This window comes from Eptatretus burgeri, chromosome 17 (assembly GCF_056783735.1).
Source record: "Eptatretus burgeri isolate ZD-2024b chromosome 17, Ebu_testis_v1, whole genome shotgun sequence".
Classification (NCBI taxonomy): Eukaryota; Metazoa; Chordata; class Myxini; order Myxiniformes; family Myxinidae; genus Eptatretus; species Eptatretus burgeri.
The window spans coordinates 32,740,683-32,760,065 of NC_140977.1; the positions used below are offsets into that span (position 1 = coordinate 32,740,683).

A 19,383-nucleotide genomic window follows, 5' to 3' on the forward strand; every position below is an offset into this window, starting at 1 on the left:
AGAAAGGAGGCGGTTACGAGGAGATATGATAGAGATGTTTGAGATAATGAAAGGTATCAATAAAATAAGTACAGATGAATTATTCAACAGAGTCGACTGATAGGACCAGGGACCATATCTTGAGAGGAGAGTTAAGATGGAAGTAAGGCCAGGGGACTTTTACTCAGAGAGTAGTTAATGCATGGAATGGCCTCCCTGGAAAGGTGGTGGCAGCAGAAACAGTAGATAAGTTTAAATTAGAATTAGATAGGTACCTGGAAGTTTTGGCGATAAAGGGGAAAAAGGATGTTGACAGGACTTTTCGGTAGTTTGAGCATTGATGGGTGATTGTGTGCATGTGTACGGAGTGCTGTTGGTGGGGGTCTCATCAAGGGGCGTTGTGTGATTGATGTATGTTTTTAACCAAGCCCATGCCCCCTCCCCTGAGGGGAAGAAAAAAATATATAAAAACTACAAAAACTTAAAATAAATAGATGTAAAAATAAATAAATAAATAAAACAGCATTTTCTTCTTTGGATCTTGTGTCGATAAATTAGTATGGTGTTCGCGCTGGCATGATGGGCTGAATGGTCTCCACCTGTGTTGGATTTCCTTGTTATTCCTTGGTATCTACTGGGCCCTCTAATTTCATCTCCTCCAGGGCCACATTAGTGTTGGCCGAAAAATATTCCTCCATCAGGGAATGGGGGTTGAAATGGGAAGCACTTTCCTACCAAAGTTGGGTTCCAGCATTAGGCCAGGGCCCAGATAAGCTACAGGTCCAGTGGTCCTATTTTTACTTTTTCTGGTCACGTTTCGGGCTCTGACATGGACCATTGGTCCATATTAAGGGAAGAAAATCGAGAGTTAGACTTTGTGGACATATTCTTCAGAAAAGACACTGTGGGATATTTTATGTCCACCAGTCGTCAACAGCATTTTCTTCTTTGGATCTTGTGTCGATAAATTAGTATGGTGTTCGCGCTGGCATGATGGGCTGAATGGTCTCCACCTGTGTCTAATTCCCTTGAATTAACTGAAGAGAGGCCAACAGTTATTATATTGCGGCCAAGAGTTCAGTGGTAGTTTGAACACAAGATTGATTGCCACCTTTGACACAATGAGAAGCCATTTTGCTGGTTTCATAAGTTTCACAACGTGACTGCAAGGCATCCCCGATCAGTGATCACCGTCTATAGATGTTTTCTCCAATCAGGAATGTGCTTGAATGCGTAGATTGCCTTCAAATCACATCTGCTCACAATGATGATCTTGATGTATTGAAAAGTGATAAAGGTAACATAGTTATCGTGATAATGGTAAGTAGGAAGGCTCAACGTACTTCTCCTTGTTTCTGTTCCAGGAAATGTCCAAATCTTTTCGTGCCTCACGATTTTTCTCAATCTTTCAGCGAATGAGCAAGTGTGGAGGAACATCCTTGCTCAACATCTGTCACATCTTCTTCCCATCATTTGGGAGACTCACTGCAAGGTTTTGCTCTTTTAAAAAAACTGTGCATGCCATCAAAAGCCTGTTTATGCAACATGAACGAAATTAACCATTGACGCATAAAACCTTTAACGTCTTCACCAAGTTTCATTATTGTGGGTCATCTCCTATACAGTTAAGCCTTTCAAATGCGTTGTGTGCATCAGGAATTGTTGGTGTCAATATCGTTTAACATAACTCAATATTTGAGGAGTATTTTCATTTTGCACTTTATGTGACTCTCTCTCTATCGAGTGCAGCCTGTGGCTGCTGGTTGCATCATTGGTCGGGACGCGGCTATGCCGCTGATGCAGTGTCCCCCTTACCAGTACACTGGTGCTCATTTTGCCGACCTCGGAAGGATGACAGGCTGAGTCAACCTCCTGGTGTATTTTTTTTTAATTCAGTGGCCAACGGGGCTTGAACTCAGGACCCTAGGATCCCAAGCAGCCACCCTAACCACTAAGCCAACACCAGGCTACTTTATGTGACTGAAAAGCTGTAATGCAAAAATGTCACCTGTTTCACCAAAACCAAATGTTTAATTATGTTGACCAAAAAGTTAACCATTACTTTCTTTGTAACATTTAGCGATCTGTCAGTGTGTTTGGCTATCTCTGTGGCTGGGGAGATATTTTTAAAGCAGTGTAGCGCTTTTGGTCTGTCCATCCACCTGTCAATTTTTTTTTTGTGTTAGTCTGTTAAAAACAAAAAAAAGACATAAGTGGTGCACAGACACTGAATGGACACAAGGGGGAGCTGTAGCTGCTGAACATCACCAGAGGAAATGTCAAACTGCACTGCTTCCTTCAGACACGAGTGTGATTTTTATTTTTTTTATTTTTTCACTCTGTCTACCTGCCTGGAAGTCAAACAGAATTGAAAATCATTTCAAACAGTAAACGTACGGGTTTTAAGGATTCACTATGAATGGCTGATGATGATTATGATGATGGGTGTGTGTGTGTGTGTGTGTGGGTGTGTGTGTGTGTGTGTGTGTGTGTGTGTGTGTGTGTGTGTGTGTGTGAGGCATGTTTTCTTTTTAGTTTTACTCGAGCCTTCTGATGTTGAACGTGATGCACCAAAATGATCATCTTGATCTCCTGAGCTGATTAGGCTAATTATTTTTCAAAGAAACTGGAAGAATTCCCATGTTTTAAATGTACACCGTGCTAAGATGTATAGAGCAGCTTAATCGGTCTTTCCACAACATGGCATTCTAATTACAAAAATAACAAAAACGATGATAACATTGTAACAAAGCATATATTAATTAATACTCATAATATTAACTACAAAAATAATAATAATAATAGTAGTAGTATAATTTGGCAATAAAAATAATAAACGTATAATCCCCGCCCTGGCCCAAGCACACCTGGGTTTGGTGAAAAGCAAACAAATGCTCAAGCAGTACAGCAGGCAGTTATGCTACAAGGCCCTGAAGACCATTGAACATTTAGTCCAATGCGGGCACACTAGTTACAATAAAGAACACACACAACAGGCACGAAGAATGAATGTAACGTGTTTGATAATGTGATGTAATCGACACTAGGGAAAACGGCGATAAATTTCTGGAATTAATTTATTTCTACAACCTCTACAATTTTTATTTTATTAGTCCCCTACCTGTATCACCTGAGGGGACTATACATTTGCTTTCCATCTGTCTGTTGGTCCATCCGTCTGACCTGTGGTTTTTAGATCCTCGTGGAGGATCTCTAAGTCTTACTCACGTTGTTGTTCTTCATCTCCTTCTTATGGACTTTTTTGTTTCACAGCCTACAGTTTTCATCGAAACTTCCTGAAACTTGGCATGTATATGTAAAATACCCTGCGCAGACAGTAACCATCTCCGATTTTGAAAATTCCTCCTAGAAAAAAAAGTTATGACGTCAAAATATCTCCACTAATGGAAATCGCCGAAAAAATTATCTCCGAAACTAGGCAAGCTTTTTGAATTCTGTTTGTGGGAATCGAACAGGGCATTAGCAGAGATGAATTACCGCACATATGATACATCACCATGACCTCATATCAATTTTTATGATGTTATTCCTATTTTTTGACATTTTTCGGTTCACAACCCAGAGTTTTCATCGGATCTTCGTGAAACTTGCCATGTATATGCAGAAAGCCCACACACAGGCAGTAACCATCTCCGATTTTGGAAATTATTCCAAGAAAAAAAGTTGACGTCATAATATCGCCGCTAATGGAAATCGCCTATACCATTATCTCCGAAACTAGGCAAGCTGTTTGAATTTTGTTTGTGGGAATCAAGCCGGGCATTAGCACAGATAATTTATCGCAAACCTGGTACATCACAATGACGTCATATTCGTTTTTATGACGTCATCATTAAGACGACGAGGATCTTAGCTCATTTGAGCTTGTTTTCAGACTTTTTTTCCCCCATATCCTTTAACATATTCAACTGAAATGTGGTAAATGGCTTTAATATTATAAGGTACAGAACAAGTTTGAGTTTCAAAGCGTTTCGTCAATTTTTTGCAGAGTTATGCCCTTTTTGGATTTAGAAAATATCACATCAGTAGGGGACATGCATTGGAAAGCAATTGTTGCTCTTGTTTAAATTGAATTATAAACTTGAACACTGTAGAACACAAATCGCCTTCTCGACACCGCTTCCAAGAACCTCCAGTTTTGCAGTACAAGTTAAATAAGACGGTGTATAAGACTGCTTCAACACTGTGGCACTAAACTTCTGGAATATTTTTAAAACGAACTTTAAAATAATTATTTATTTCAATTGAAGTACAGGACATACCCGAACACTGTGTGGGGTATCATGTTATATGAACTCTCTCGTTCGAGATGTTTCAGTTACCTTTGAGTGTGCTATTCTTGTCTCGATGTTTCTGTGACTTTTAGTGTTATTCTTGTTTATCTGTGGAATTTAATGTGTTATTATTACAGATGCTTTTCTTGCTTTTAGTGTGTTACTCTGGTTGTATCTATGGCTGATGGTATGTTATTGTGGTTGTACCTATGGCTGATGGTGTGTTATTGTGGTTGTGTTGATAGCCGGTAGTTTGTTGCTCTGGTTGGAACATAACGATCTGCATCAGTATCTCACTCCCACCGCAGCACACTCTCTCATTCCTCCACTGAAGACAAAACATGTCGCATTTTCCAGCCTGAACCTTGGGGGGGGGGGGGGAAACATGCTTATGATGCTGAAATATAACTTATGTCGGCTGTGCGGCTTGCAAACTCATTACGGCACCCAAGAGGTCACTCGTTAGAATCACAACTCTCTCCGAAGAGACGGCGGCACTGCATTCTGCTCGGGGAATCGTATTTGCTGGCACATGGCTTCTGAGATGACTTTAGATAGGAAGGTAGATTGGTTAGTGAAGGTTCTGCAGAAACATGCTGACTGCTTGTAATGTAAGTGGCTCTGTTGATTGAGTTTGCACGTGAGCAGAGTACCTGGAGTTTTGCTTGCTCGGTTGGCCATGTTGATCGGATATGAGGGGGCATATTATGGGGGACTGGGATGGTGGGGGGTGGAGGTTTCAGGAAAGTCGAGGACTTGACAGATATATTGCAGCGACAGCAGCCAAAACGTGTCAAAACCTTCTACCTTAAACGGGACCTTAAACAGTACAGTCAGTAATGTCGTAATTGGAGCTGGAGGGTAATTAAGGCTTGCTCGGTGACAAGTTAACCAACTCGAAACGATGAAATTAGCTCGACAGCAGCTGAGATCACGTGGTATACATTTACCTGCAAGCACTCTGGAAACGATTTGAGTCCAAGCAATGCTGTAATGGAACGAAAATTGCCCTCAAATTGTTACCTTTTGTCTTTTAAAAGCCGGTAATTTTGCCTCCACAGCAACGTGCCAAAGGTTTCCTGTTTCGAAGGCGAACGGTCCAAGGCTTTGGCAAGCATCAGGAGGAAAACAGGTTTGATAAATCATCACACCATTTCAAACAGCCTTGGGATCGGAGATAGATGTGTTGGGATCTTGGGAGATTGTTAGACCTGCTTTCGTATTTCTATTGTGAATGCATGTGAGTGTGTAATATGTGTATGTTGTTAACTTAGACTGTAAGAGAAGGTTGTCGTTTCGTATGCAGCTTGTGGCTGCTGGTTGCATCACTTCTGGAAGCGTGGTTGTGCCAATGATGCAGTGCCCCTGTTACCAGGAAGCTGGAACACATTTTGCCGACCTCGGAAGGATGACAGGCCGATTCAACCCACCTGGTGTGAATTCAACGATACGGCAGGGGCTCGATCTCAAGACCCTAAGATCTCCAGGCAGCAACCTTAATTGTTAAGGCAACAACAGGCTTAGTAAGGGAACAAACAGGGCTATTGTAATTCTCACCGGTTTGTTAATATTTTCAAGTTATGCGTGACGTTGAAATAACACCAGGTGGGTTGACTCAGCTTTTAATCCTTCTGAGGTCGGCAAAATGAGTACCAGCTTATCGGTAACAGGGGCACTGCATCAGCAGCACAACTGCGCTTCCAGAAAATGATGCAACCAGCAGCCACAGGCTGCATACGAAACAACAACAATGTGCACATGAAAACTCTCAACTTTTGTAGTTGTAATTGAGATTGTTTTGTGGAGTTTAGTTTCTCATCATTCAAACATCCATCATTTTGGAGTGGAGAACCAACAGGAGCGCTGCGGAGCGTCGCTTCGAGTCATGATGCAGATGGAACTGAATCTCTGAAATGTGTACAACTCTTCTTGATACAGGGTTTCACATTTTATAAAATGCAATCAAACTTTGAGAAAGATTCACTCATCGGTCGCAGAGTCTGGGGAATCTTTTAGCGCAATTGCTGAAACACTTGGCAGTAACTGCCTCTCTCAGTCCGTCTCTTTCACAATTTTCATCCAAACGTTTTTCTTTCATGGAGATTGTTTTTCCTCCATGTTGTACTTATTGCCAACGATGCACATTTTCAAATGTTTTTGGCAAGAGGAACCATCGCACAACTATCTCACCTGAGGGTTTGAGAGAAACTAAAGCAGATATAACTGAAACTGTCTGGACACCATGACGCCTGTCAGATTTGAAATGTCAGTTATGACTAGCATTATGAATTTGTCAGTTATTAAGTATAGTCTGAACAGGCTTAATAGTATGTGCCAATTGTTGGTAGACATCATGTATTATATTGCGGTGTTCCTCCTGCAGATTTTCCCAGACTTGGTGGTGTAATGGTTGGAGCATCCTTTCTGGGAGGTCGGTGGTTCAACCCATGGTCGAGTCACACGAAAGACTTTATCAATGGTATGTGGTATGCTTCTTCCTTGCTTGACGCTCAGCATTTAAAAGGATGGAGCACGGACAATCCCCATAGGTTGGCATCCATGGGGTGGAGGAAATTCCTCCTTCAGGGAAATGCTCCACTGAGTGCGGAGATAAAGGCAGCGCTATTGTTGTGCCATCACCGGTACCCAGAGTGCATGCCCCGAAACTTCGTGTATTCGTCTGTATGTCCGTGTCCGTGTGTGTGTGTGTGTGTGTGTGTGTGTGTGTGTGTGTGTGTGTGTGTGTGTGTGTGTGTGTGTCAGCTCCTGTACGAGTCTTATACACCACACAAAACAAGTAAAGAAAATAAAAGAAAAAAGATAAAGTGCAGATTCAGTGGTTGATGAGACTTATCCGACAATGACCTTCAGGTGGTGTGACAGGATGTCGATAAATCAGGAAATAGGTAATGTCTAATGGCGGTTCAGTTGGGTATAAATTGGAGTTTTTGGTTGGACATGACAGATTTTCAATTCTGTTGTCCAAAAACCAATGTCTAACAAACACAGCACAATGGCAAAGGTTCGTCGTCACACTGGTAGACATGACGTCACATTGGTGTAAGCCCCTTCGTGACGTAAGCCCCTTCATGTAGTTGCGAATCATATCTGCCTGTGCACCTTTAAAATCCATGTGCTGCATTGCATTTTGGGAAAATATGCACATTTTGATTGAGGGGGATCATTTCAAGTTTTGGTGTCCTGTCTTCATACCTTTGATAATAATGTGTGTTTGTTGCACTCACCAAAGGAGAGGGGATTGCATTTGGGTGCGTTTGTTTGTCTGTTTGTTTGCTCGATCTCAAGACCCTAATATTTCCAAGGAGCAACCTTTACCAGTGTGAGCACTCCTCATTTTCATAAATTCCAAGGTGAGCCAATGAAAAAAGCCAAGAATTCACAAGGTTTCGGAAAAGCGATGATAATAGAAAACCTATACGCCAAGAAAACCTATAGAAAACCAAGACGCCAAGGTGAACAACGAATAGCCAAGATCTTGTGAAAAAAGCCAAGGAGTGGTCACACTGACCTTAACCGTTAAGGCAACACCAGGCTTAGTAAGGGAACAAACAGGGTTATTGTAATTCACACTGGTTTGTTAATATTTTCAAATTGTGCGTGACGTTGAAATAACACCAGGTGGGTTGACACAGCCTCTCATCCTTCTGAGGTTGGCAATAATGAGTACTGGATTAATGGGATGATTGAGCCATTTGATTATCCTGTGTCGGAATGGTGAACCATCCAGGATTGTACCCAATAGCCCAGGAGACTGCTTTGGCAGCAGCGACGCTCTGTACAGAGCATGATCCCAGTGGATAGATGGAGGATCAACAATAGGGATAGTTACACCCTTGACATCCAACTCAACAGCTGGTGGGCCAGCATGGTACAGCCGCTCAAAGTAACCAGCCCAGTGGTCCTTCACGTCAGACTCCTCTGTCAAGAGCTCACCACCCTCTGCTTTAATTGTAGTACACCAAGGATTGGGCTTGGAGGAATGAAATGCACAAATTCCCTTGTAACCAGGATGAGAATCATTTGACCACAGGTGATGCTCTACCCCTTCACAGATTCCTTGCACATAGGCCTCCTTGTCCACCCTCAGTGCACGTACAGTTTTACGCCTGAACTCCCTGAACAGCTCAGCTCTGCCATTCAGCCTCGCCCTACGACTCCAGTCAATGGTATCCAGTGTCCCATTTGAGACAAAATTCTTCTTTGCCTTACGGTGGGTTCCAAGACATCCACCGGCAACATCAAGGAAGGCACTCCACAACTCTTCAGGATTTCCCAATACACCCAGCCCCCCCAAATACCCACTCGGCCTGTTCGCAAATTCCGCAGCTACCGTCACATCCTTGAGCTTGCCACATCCAGCCTAGGCTGGGATGGTACAATTCCCCTGGATTTGAGCTGCAACTTCAGAGTTGCTACAACAAGCCTGTGGTTGGTATTGAGGAAGTGAGCACTCCGGTAGACCCTGCAGTTCTGGATCATCCTCCAGCGACCATCAACGAGCACATGGTCAATCTCCTTTGCCACTCCACCAGCGTTGGAATCGCCTGCCATTGGCTTTGTGGTTACTTTGGCTGGCTTGGGATCTCAGCGCTCTGAGTTTGAGCCCCGTCACCCACTGAATTAGCACCAGGTGGAATTCACTCAGCCTGTCATCCTTCCGAGGTTGGCGAAATGAGTAACAGTGTACTGATATAGGGGCATCACATCAGCGGCATAGTCGTGCCCCAACAAAATGACAGCTACCCGGCAGCCAAGCTGCCATACGCAATAAGAAGAAGAAGCTTTGGAATATCAAGTCCAGCAATGAGCCTCTGGACACAGAAACCAAGAACCAGCCACCCTAAGTCCACGACTTCTTGCAACGTCAAGGTATTTAATGCTATTCTGATTCATCGTTTCAAACCCATGGGGATTAACACACGTCTCATAACCATCCCTATGAGTGCCAGTCGATGCGTTGAAATCCCCCAAGACGAGTGGAGTAATTCGCCTGGGAGTACTGATCAACCACAGACTCAATCGTGGTATAGAATGCATCCTTCACGGTAAGGTCAATCACCTCAGTCGGAGCATAGACAGAGACCAGGGAAATGACACCCAAGGAGTAACGGAATCCTTAGTTTCGTAATACTGTTGCGAATTCGCGCCCGCCGGCATGCGAACGGCCACGTAACTCGAATCGTGGCACGTCGCCCACCCGACCGACAATTCTGTCGTGACCCTCTCAGACTAACGCCGGGAGCTAGTCACGGGTGGGCCTTTCGGCCTCACCACGATTGTGCCAATCGGCCCCCCGCGTGGGATAGGGTTGTTCGCCAAACTCGACCTACCTAAGTACCCACGTGGAGGGTAGACCGGGCGATCGCACCTCGCCGCAGGTCGACTCCGGACACGAGCCGCTTAAGCGATCCGTTCCGTACTATCGGGATAACCGAGCAGTGTTATCGTGGGCCTCGATGGTTCCGATTAATTATCAGGCTTATTAAGCCCACTACCAACCCTTTACTGAAGCAAGATGGAGATTCAATTAAAGAAAAGACGAAGCGAAACGGGAAAAACGGTTCAACATGATGCACATTTATTCCGCGGCACACGGAGAGCACACATATACAATTAAAACAATTATGCACAAAAAGCAAATGTAACAAAAGAAACAATGACGCAGAGATACTACCGAATAAGACCGACACACGGCAACACTTAACAGTTTTACTTCACCAGACTGGCGCCACACACACACGTTTACACAGAAACAAAAGAAAAGGCCACCCTCAAAGACAAGGGGGCAGACGGGCCCTGTGGGCCAATATTTGCGCGGGACCTGAAAGAGCGGTCAGGTCCGCGAGACCGGGTGGGTCCTACCCGCGTCGTTGTGATGAGCCGCAAATGTGGCAGCACGGTGGTGCCCCGACTTTGTGCTCCTTCGCGGGTTTCGTTGGCACTGCTTGGAGTGGGGTGGGAACGGGGCCCCTTTTTCGCACTATCTCAGCGCGGGGGAAAAAGGGGGGGAATTGTTCATGCTCTGGGGAAAGAGTATCGCTGGCTTGCTTGGGTCCCGTGACGAGCGATTCCACTGCGACCTCGTCGCCGACCGCCGTCTTCCTTGCCTCGGACCCGAACTCCTTGGTCTCTTCCCCCAATTCTCCTCAGCCGACTGCCGAAAACCACCGGGACGCCCTCTCCTCCCGACTCCACTCCTCGCTCCAAACTGATTCTGCCCAAAACTCTCTCCGCTCTTCTGCCACTCTCCGCTCTTCCAAGGCCGACTCTCCCCAAACCGACTCCGCTCTTCTGCCACTCTCCGCTCTTCCAAGGCCGACTCTCCCCAAACCGACTCTTCGCTTTTCTGCCACTCTCTGCTCTTCCAAGGCCGACTCTGCCCAAACCGACTCTGCGCTCGGCGCTTTATAGGCCGGCAGGAGAACACATATGCAAATTTCCGGATCAGAACTAGCTCGGGGGCGGAGCCACGCTCGCCCATTGGACGGAGAAAAAGGGGCATGAATCTCCCCTGATCCTAGAATTTGCATATCTCGATTCCACACAGACGTGTCTGGAGGCGGGGCCAAACCGCCCCGCGCTTGCTGATTGGACGGATCAGAAGTGGGCGTGTAGTATTCCTGATCCGAATTCTCCTCGGAAAGGCTGCATTTTGCCCTCACGGCTCAGCGCGCATCTTGTACGAGCCCAGGACAACCCGACGCTCAGTGCTCACAGGTGCTGCGGGAATGGCCGCAGAAGGAGACAGGTGAAGGTGGTGGAGGGTTTATGGAGGTGGTTTATGGCCATGGTGCCGTTTGGAATGGCGGTGATGCGATGTTTGCGGGAGCGAGTTGTGAAGGTAAAGATCGTGGCTGTTCGCGTTGTTGTTGTTGTGAAGCGGCATTGTGGTTGGTGGTTGTTGTGTGATGGTTGGAGCGTGGTTGGTTCAAAATAAAGATAGAACAGAAAAACGGCTATCTCAAAGCATCGCAGCCCGAATGAATCACATTTATTCCCTCTAAACAATGGGTTTGGGGCTAACTACACATGTACTTACAGAGATATCTCACCTACGGGACCTGAATGGTGGTTTGCGGGAACAGGAACCTACGGGAACAGCTACAGCAACTCCTTGGGAATGTTAACCATCAGAGCGACCAGACCAACGGTAAGTGTCACTCCCTGCCATGATCTCACCACTATCCGGTCTCCGAACCTCAGAGAGTGCTGCAATACCGATGTCCAAACGCTGGAGCTCAGATGATAACAGAGACACGTGATCATCCTCTCTTAGGAATAGGACATTCCAGGTGCCCCCCCAAAAGGACCGCCTCAGGTTAACCCGAGGAGACTGCCTTCTGCCCGAGGAGGTGGAAGACACCTCAGCACCATCGCGACACACATCACCGCAATCCGACCCAGGAAGGAAGGTTACCCCATGCTTTTCCTCCTATCATTAAAAAATGGGAGTCCCGAAGGGTTTGTCCCAATCCCATCATCCAGTGAGTTGCCCTGCGAAGGACAGCTGCGCAGGAGGTACTCCCACGGAAGGGTTTTCAGTTTTGTTTGCGTTTTTCTTGTGTTTTGCGGAATGAAGAGTTTAATTCTTTAAGAGTTTACGGAAGAGTTTGCAGAATGAAGAGTGGCCAGAATGCAAATCCTGCCACCAACCACCGAATATAAAGTAACGCAACTGCAGGAGGACATCTGCAGATACAGTTCAGATTCCCAGCAATAACTCGCGTACGGTACTCTTTGCTAAAGACACTGTGGGATCTGTCATTTCCACCAACTCATGCTACTACATGGCTCCTGCATCATACCTGGGTCTAGATTCGAACCGGAATGACAGTTAATAGGTGGATCTCGATTCAAATCCAGACGAGACAGCTTTTGTCCAATTCATAAGAGAGGATGATCACCCAGCTCTAACCCTCTCGAGTCAAGACTATCCTATCAGCCCACCTCACTTGATCATCATCACACCATTTTAAAGCCTTTTTTTCCTGAGCAGGGGTCAGCTTTTTGGGGGCTCCAATCATGGTACCCTTTCTTGTGGCAATGTTTTTACGGCCGGATGACTGACGCCAACCCTTTCGTCACCTCCAACCCTGCAGGGATAATTACCAGTGCACTGGTACTCATTTCGCCGACCTTCGGAAGGATGACAGGCTGAGTCAACCCCCCTGATGTTAATCCAGTGGCCAGCGGGGCTCGAACTCAGGACCCCGAGCATCCCAAGCCACCACTCTAGCCACGAAGCCAACACCCAGCTCATAGCCCACCTCACTTGATGCCATTTTGATATTAAAATATTCTAAATTTCCATCACAATCTGCTCGTGAAATTTGAACAATCCTCGTGGAACCACAAAGAGGGACAGAAAAAGAAAAAAAAGTGTATGGCTTCTGGTCAGCAATATACCAGATATACTAGGGTCTTCAACAAACAGGTTAGATGAAGGTTTTACAAAGTTTCAGCCCACCTGCTGGATCATAAATGGAATGAATATTTTAAATGTGAAAAGTCTAATGGAAACCATAAATCTCGCTCGCTTTTTAAGTTAAATTGTACAGGAGCTCAGCAGTTCTCTCATTTTTTTATTTTTTTTTAAAGAAAAATCATAAAATGGCTTCTCCATCGAGTCTGAAAACCTGTTATTTTAGAAGGGTCGACACAGTACTTATCTTGCCACACTGGCTGAAATGAGACTTTTGAAGAGAAAGTTTTCAGCAGTTATTTTTCAAAATGAATGATCTGTCTGATTTAAACCCCCCACCCTCTTATTCTGCCATTATCTGCTTCAACACAGATGCAAAGCACTTCTGTAAAACATGACATTTGGCAAGTTATATTCTTTTATTTCTCCAACTTAAATAATATTGGTTCTTCGTGATGGTTGACAGTGATCATAGCACTTCCAAATGAACATCATCACCACCATTTTGTATGCAGCCTGTGGCTGCTGCTTGCATCATTGGATGCCATAGGCGGAGAGAACTGTTCGACACTGATGCAGTGCCCCTTGTAGGTTGTACTTTGTTCAGTGTGCCGGCGATAGCTCGCTAACTCTTCGCGAAGGACACCGTTGGATTTTTACCATCCATGACCTCACAACCGGCAGATGGGACGCCCAGTTTATCGTCCACCCGAGAGAGGGAACACACATTGATGCCTCACCATGCCTGCGAGACAACAGGACGACAGTTTGTAGCTTGGCTGAGATTCAAACCCAGGCTCGATGGTTCAGAGGTGAGTGTGCATACCGCTAGAACATCCTGCCAGCCCATGGAGTGCACAGATGGATGGATGCCTTGTAAAAGTCTCGTGTTGAAAATATAATGTCCTATTTTCATGAGCTGTGTTAGATTGTTTGTTGAAAGCATTTTGTGAGGCCAGTAACAGGACGTGCTGTCTATATTGGGCTATATAGAAGTTATATATGCATGTGGGAAAGATGAGAGGAATTCTGGGAGAACAGAATTGAATGTATCTGGAAAAGAGGGGGGAAAGGTGGAGGAGGAGGGCGGCTGAGGGCGAAAAGAGGAGGACGTAATCAACCACTGGAGTTCAACCAAGTCCACAGAGTGACAAGTCTCGGATTGGCTGAGTTCTTGAAAAGTTCAACAGACTAACCAATCCAATTTGTATGCAAACACAAAGACAGAAAGCTAGAAAAGGTATCTCTAACCCACCTTGCAAAAAAATTTCCAAAGACAGGTGTGAATAAAACATGTCTCTCATGAAATCGAAACAGCAATGAATACAACCCCAACGAATGCAAAAACGACAAAAGCAAAATATCACCAAAAACTGGGAGAACCATAAAAGAGCAGGAAGATTATAAAAAAAGAAAAACATGAGTTGGACAAATTGGGCAAAGACAAATAAGACTTATTGGAATGGCTCAGAAGAGGTCAGCTCAACGGGGATGGCGAACAAATGCCCAGTCTGAATTTATTCATTGCAGTTTAAATTTCATGAGAGACATCTTTTATTCACACCTGTGTTTGGAATTTTTTTGCAAGGTGGGTTAGAGATACCTTAGGGACATTACGCATATGGCTTTAAGAAAATCGTAGGACTAATAATACCCACCTCCGATCGGGATGTAAAACGCTCATGTCAGAGCAGCTGTACACACAAAGGCACAAGAAGGTATATAGAGTAATCTGCCAGCACATCTGCAAAAATCTCAATATCCTAGTTTCAGAAAACTCATGGAAACATGAACCAAAATCAATCATTGAAGACAAGGAAGTAATGCTCACGTTCGACCTGATGATCCCATCGAGCATGAACTTGCTCAACAAAGAATTGTGACCGGACATAGTATTGAGTTACAAAAAAGGAAAACACAGTACTGTATTGCTAATTGATGTGTCAGTACCCAGAGATTAAACAACGCAGAAATCAAGAAAATGACCAAATGCCATGATCTCAAAAATGAAGACAAAAGATCCTTGAAGTTGAAGAGTGCTGGAATTGTAACAGTGATAATTGTAGCAATGGGAACGATTAAGAAAAACCTTATTGAGATCTTAAAACCCATCCCTGGGACTATTATTACAAAGAATTTCCGTTGGAAGCTGTCCTGGGGCTCAATGACCATCCTCAAAAGAGCCCTCGGACCAAAATTTAGAAAACAAGAAAAATTTCACAGCTTCGTCCATGAATCACTTGATCCCTTACTGAAAGAGAGCCCTGGGAGGACTCCATTCCACATTCTAAAACCTGCATATGGAGATAACAACACGCGCACACGCGCGCACACACACACACACACACACACACACACACACACACACACACACACACACACACACACACACACACACACACACACACACACACACACACACACACACACACACACACACACACACACACATCATCATCATTGGCTGTCTATTGTGGTTGACGAGGACTGATGAGAAACATTCTGGTGCTTGTGTTGGACGTACATGCGACAACAACCCCATGATGGCCTGGAAAGTTCTTCCACACTGACTGCATCCAGCAGTGAGTGTCACAGCCAAGCAGAAGGTGATGGCTGTTGCCCCTCTTTGTAACGTACTGTTGTCCCTATTTGTTAATATGGTCTTCATCCCAGCTTCCACGTTGAACGGTCTTGAGCAAGCTCGTCTCAATTATCAATATTGATTTCTGGTGCTTTAAGATGGTGTTTCAGAACATCGTTGAATCACAATTTATTGGCTCCCTCCACCTGCCGAGTACCTTCCTTAGGTTTGCCATACAAGGCTATTCTTGGGGTATCCATTGTCATCCAATCTGATAACATAGCCTGTCCAGTAGAGTTGCAAAGAAATGAGTTTTGCTTCAACACTGGACATGTCGGCATGCTTTAGTACATCAACATTGGAGACTTTATCCTGCCACTTGATTTTCAAGATTATCCTCTCAAGTGTTTTATACTCTCTGTAAAGTCTCAGCAGAATAGAGCAATGTAAGAAGGATCACAACTTTGTGTAGCGTGCACTTGGTCACACACATAATTCCATGCTATAACCAGACTTTGTTTTCCTAACGTCCAAAAGCAACAGACGCAGCTTGGATGCGATTATTTATCTCCATCTCGACAGATGGTGTGTCTGTTACAGTGCTCCCTAAGTAAGTGAAACTGTGCACTGTTTTGAAAGGTTCATCGTTTATACAGACAATGAGGGTCCGTATTTGGTAGTGTTAAGTGGTACGTAGTGCATCAATTGTTTTATTCATGTTGATGGTAAGGCCGCACTTTGTGGAAGCTTCAGTATATTAAAGAGGTTGAGAGTTGTTTGCATGTCACCCAGATTGGATGAAATCAGGGCGACATTATCTGCAAAAATAAGTTCCTTTATACAAATCACACTCACTTTTGTGTTTCCCTTCAATCTTCGAAGGTTAAAAAAGAACACCAACTATTCCTGCCCAAACATAAATACCATTTCCGCTGTCATCATATGACTATTTTACAATTTCGTATACCGTCAAGGCTCGTAAAACAGCTAGAACACAGAACAAACAGATCAGAATGCAACAGTACAAAAGGAACAGGAGAGAGAGAGAGAGAGAGAGAGAGAGAGAGAGAGAGAGAGAGAGAGAGAGAGAGAGAGAGAGAGAGAGAGAGAGAGAGAGAGAGAGAGAGAGAGAGAGAGAGAGAGAGAGAGAGAGAGAGAGAGAGAGAGAGAGAGAGAGAGAGAGAGAGAGAGAGAGAGAGAGAGAGAGAGAGAGAGAGAGAGAGAGAGAGAGAGAGAGAGAGAGAGAGAGAGAGAGAGAGAGAGAGAGAGAGAGAGAGAGAGAGAGAGAGAGAGAGAGAGAGAGAGAGAGAGAGAGAGAGAGAGAGAGAGAGAGAGAGAGAGAGAGAGAGAGAGAGAGAGAGAGAGAGAGAGAGAGAGAGAGAGAGAGAGAGAGAGAGAGAGAGAGAGAGAGAGAGAGAGAGAGAGAGAGAGAGAGAGAGAGAGAGAGAGAGAGAGAGAGAGAGAGAGAGAGAGAGAGAGAGAGAGAGAGAGAGAGAGAGAGAGAGAGAGAGAGAGAGAGAGAGAGAGAGAGAGAGAGAGAGAGAGAGAGAGAGAGAGAGAGAGAGAGAGAGAGAGAGAGAGAGAGAGAGAGAGAGAGAGAGAGAGAGAGAGAGAGAGAGAGAGAGAGAGAGAGAGAGAGAGAGAGAGAGAGAGAGAGAGAGAGAGAGAGAGAGAGAGAGAGAGAGAGAGAGAGAGAGAGAGAGAGAGAGAGAGAGAGAGAGAGAGAGAGAGAGAGAGAGAGAGAGAGAGAGAGAGAGAGAGAGAGAGAGAGAGAGAGAGAGAGAGAGAGAGAGAGAGAGAGAGAGAGAGAGAGAGAGAGAGAGAGAGAGAGAGAGAGAGAGAGAGAGAGAGAGAGAGAGAGAGAGAGAGAGAGAGAGAGAGAGAGAGAGAGAGAGAGAGAGAGAGAGAGAGAGAGAGAGAGAGAGAGAGAGAGAGAGAGAGAGAGAGAGAGAGAGAGAGAGAGAGAGAGAGAGAGAGAGAGAGAGAGAGAGAGAGAGAGAGAGAGAGAGAGAGAGAGAGAGAGAGAGAGAGAGAGAGAGAGAGAGAGAGAGAGAGAGAGAGAGAGAGAGAGAGAGAGAGAGAGAGAGAGAGAGAGAGAGAGAGAGAGAGAGAGAGAGAGAGAGAGAGAGAGAGAGAGAGAGAGAGAGAGAGAGAGAGAGAGAGAGAGAGAGAGAGAGAGAGAGAGAGAGAGAGAGAGAGAGAGAGAGAGAGAGAGAGAGAGAGAGAGAGAGAGAGAGAGAGAGAGAGAGAGAGAGAGAGAGAGAGAGAGAGAGAGAGAGAGAGAGAGAGAGAGAGAGAGAGAGAGAGAGAGAGAGAGAGAGAGAGAGAGAGAGAGAGAGAGAGAGAGAGAGAGAGAGAGAGAGAGAGAGAGAGAGAGAGAGAGAGAGAGAGAGAGAGAGAGAGAGATCGAGAGAGAGAGAGAGAGAGAGAGAGAGAGAGAGAGAGAGAGAGAGAGAGAGAGAGAGAGAGAGAGAGAGAGAGAGAGAGAGAGAGAGAGAGAGAGAGAGAGAGAGAGAGAGAGAGAGAGAGAGAGAGAGAGAGAGAGAGAGAGAGAGAGAGAGAGAGAGAGAGAGAGAGAGAGAGAGAGAGAGAGAGAGAGAGAGAGAGAGAGAGAGAGAGAGAGAGAGAGAGAGAGAGAGAGAGAGAGAGAGAGAGAGAGAGAGAGAGAGAGAGAGAGAGAGAGAGAGAGAGAGAGAGAGAGAGAGAGAGAGAGAGAGAGAGAGAGAGAGAGAGAGAGAGAGAGAGAGAGAGAGAGAGAGAGAGAGAGAGAGAGAGAGAGAGAGAGAGAGAGAGAGAGAGAGAGAGAGAGAGAGAGAGAGAGAGAGAGAGAGAGAGAGAGAGAGAGAGAGAGAGAGAGAGAGAGAGAGAGAGAGAGAGAGAGAGAGAGAGAGAGAGAGAGAGAGAGAGAGAGAGAGAGAGAGAGAGAGAGAGAGAGAGAGAGAGAGAGAGAGAGAGAGAGAGAGAGAGAGAGAGAGAGAGAGAGAGAGAGAGAGAGAGAGAGAGAGAGAGAGAGAGAGAGAGAGAGAGAGAGAGAGAGAGAGAGAGAGAGAGAGAGAGAGAGAGAGAGAGAGAGAGAGAGAGAGAGAGAGAGAGAGAGAGAGAGAGAGAGAGAGAGAGAGAGAGAGAGAGAGAGAGAGAGAGAGAGAGAGAGAGAGAGAGAGAGAGAGAGAGAGAGAGAGAGAGAGAGAGAGAGAGAGAGAGAGAGAGAGAGAGAGAGAGAGAGAGAGAGAGAGAGAGAGAGAGAGAGAGAGAGAGAGAGAGAGAGAGAGAGAGAGAGAGAGAGAGAGAGAGAGAGAGAGAGAGAGAGAGAGAGAGAGAGAGAGAGAGAGAGAGAGAGAGAGAGAGAGAGAGAGAGAGAGAGAGAGAGAGAGAGAGAGAGAGAGAGAGAGAGAGAGAGAGAGAGAGAGAGAGAGAGAGAGAGAGAGAGAGAGAGAGAGAGAGAGAGAGAGAGAGAGAGAGAGAGAGAGAGAGAGAGAGAGAGAGAGAGAGAGAGAGAGAGAGAGAGAGAGAGAGAGAGAGAGATCGAAGAGAGAGAGAGAGAGAGAGAGAGAGAGAGAGAGAGAGAGAGAGAGAGAGAGAGAGAGAGAGAGAGAGAGAGAGATCGAAGAGAGAGAGAGAGAGAGAGAGAGAGAGAGAGAGAGAGAGAGAGAGAGAGAGAGAGAGAGAGAGAGAGAGAGAGAGAGAGAGAGAGAGAGAGAGAGAGAGAGAGAGAGAGAGAGAGAGAGAGAGAGAGAGAGAGAGAGAGAGAGAGAGAGAGAGAGAGAGAGAGAGAGAGAGAGAAAAAAAAAAAAAAAAAAACATATCGGGCCCAATACATTTTAGAAATATGCTATACAGTACTATATCGTTTTTGGCCCGATCTTTCAATGGTGAAGAATCATTTTAAAAGTTTAACAAATCGTATCCAGATACGGATTGGGATCTTCACCAAAGTCGAATCAATTCGTCCTCGCCAGACACCCAACATCTTCACGAAGTTTCATCCAAAACTGTCCACAACTTTTTGAGATATCCTGTACATAAACAATCAGACAAACAGACAGAGAGGGGTTAAAACATAACCTCCTTCACCTTCCGTGGCGGAG

General features: G+C 45.2%; 1 protein-coding gene across 1 annotated transcript in view; it reads left to right on the forward strand.

Moving 5' to 3' along the window:
* The window catches only part of LOC147009712 (uncharacterized), a 51,127-nt gene extending 35,983 nt beyond the window's left edge, over window positions 1-15,144 (forward strand). The window contains exons 2-6 of the mRNA XM_085863373.1: window positions 1,344-1,471; window positions 5,336-5,406; window positions 6,658-6,753; window positions 11,337-11,445; window positions 12,395-15,144. Coding sequence (XP_085719499.1) covers window positions 1,344-1,471; window positions 5,336-5,406; window positions 6,658-6,753; window positions 11,337-11,422 — 381 coding nt within the window. The 3' untranslated portion in view covers window positions 11,423-11,445; window positions 12,395-15,144. The remainder of the gene's footprint in view (window positions 1-1,343; window positions 1,472-5,335; window positions 5,407-6,657; window positions 6,754-11,336; window positions 11,446-12,394) is intronic.
* Window positions 15,145-19,383: the final 4,239 nt, after the last annotated feature.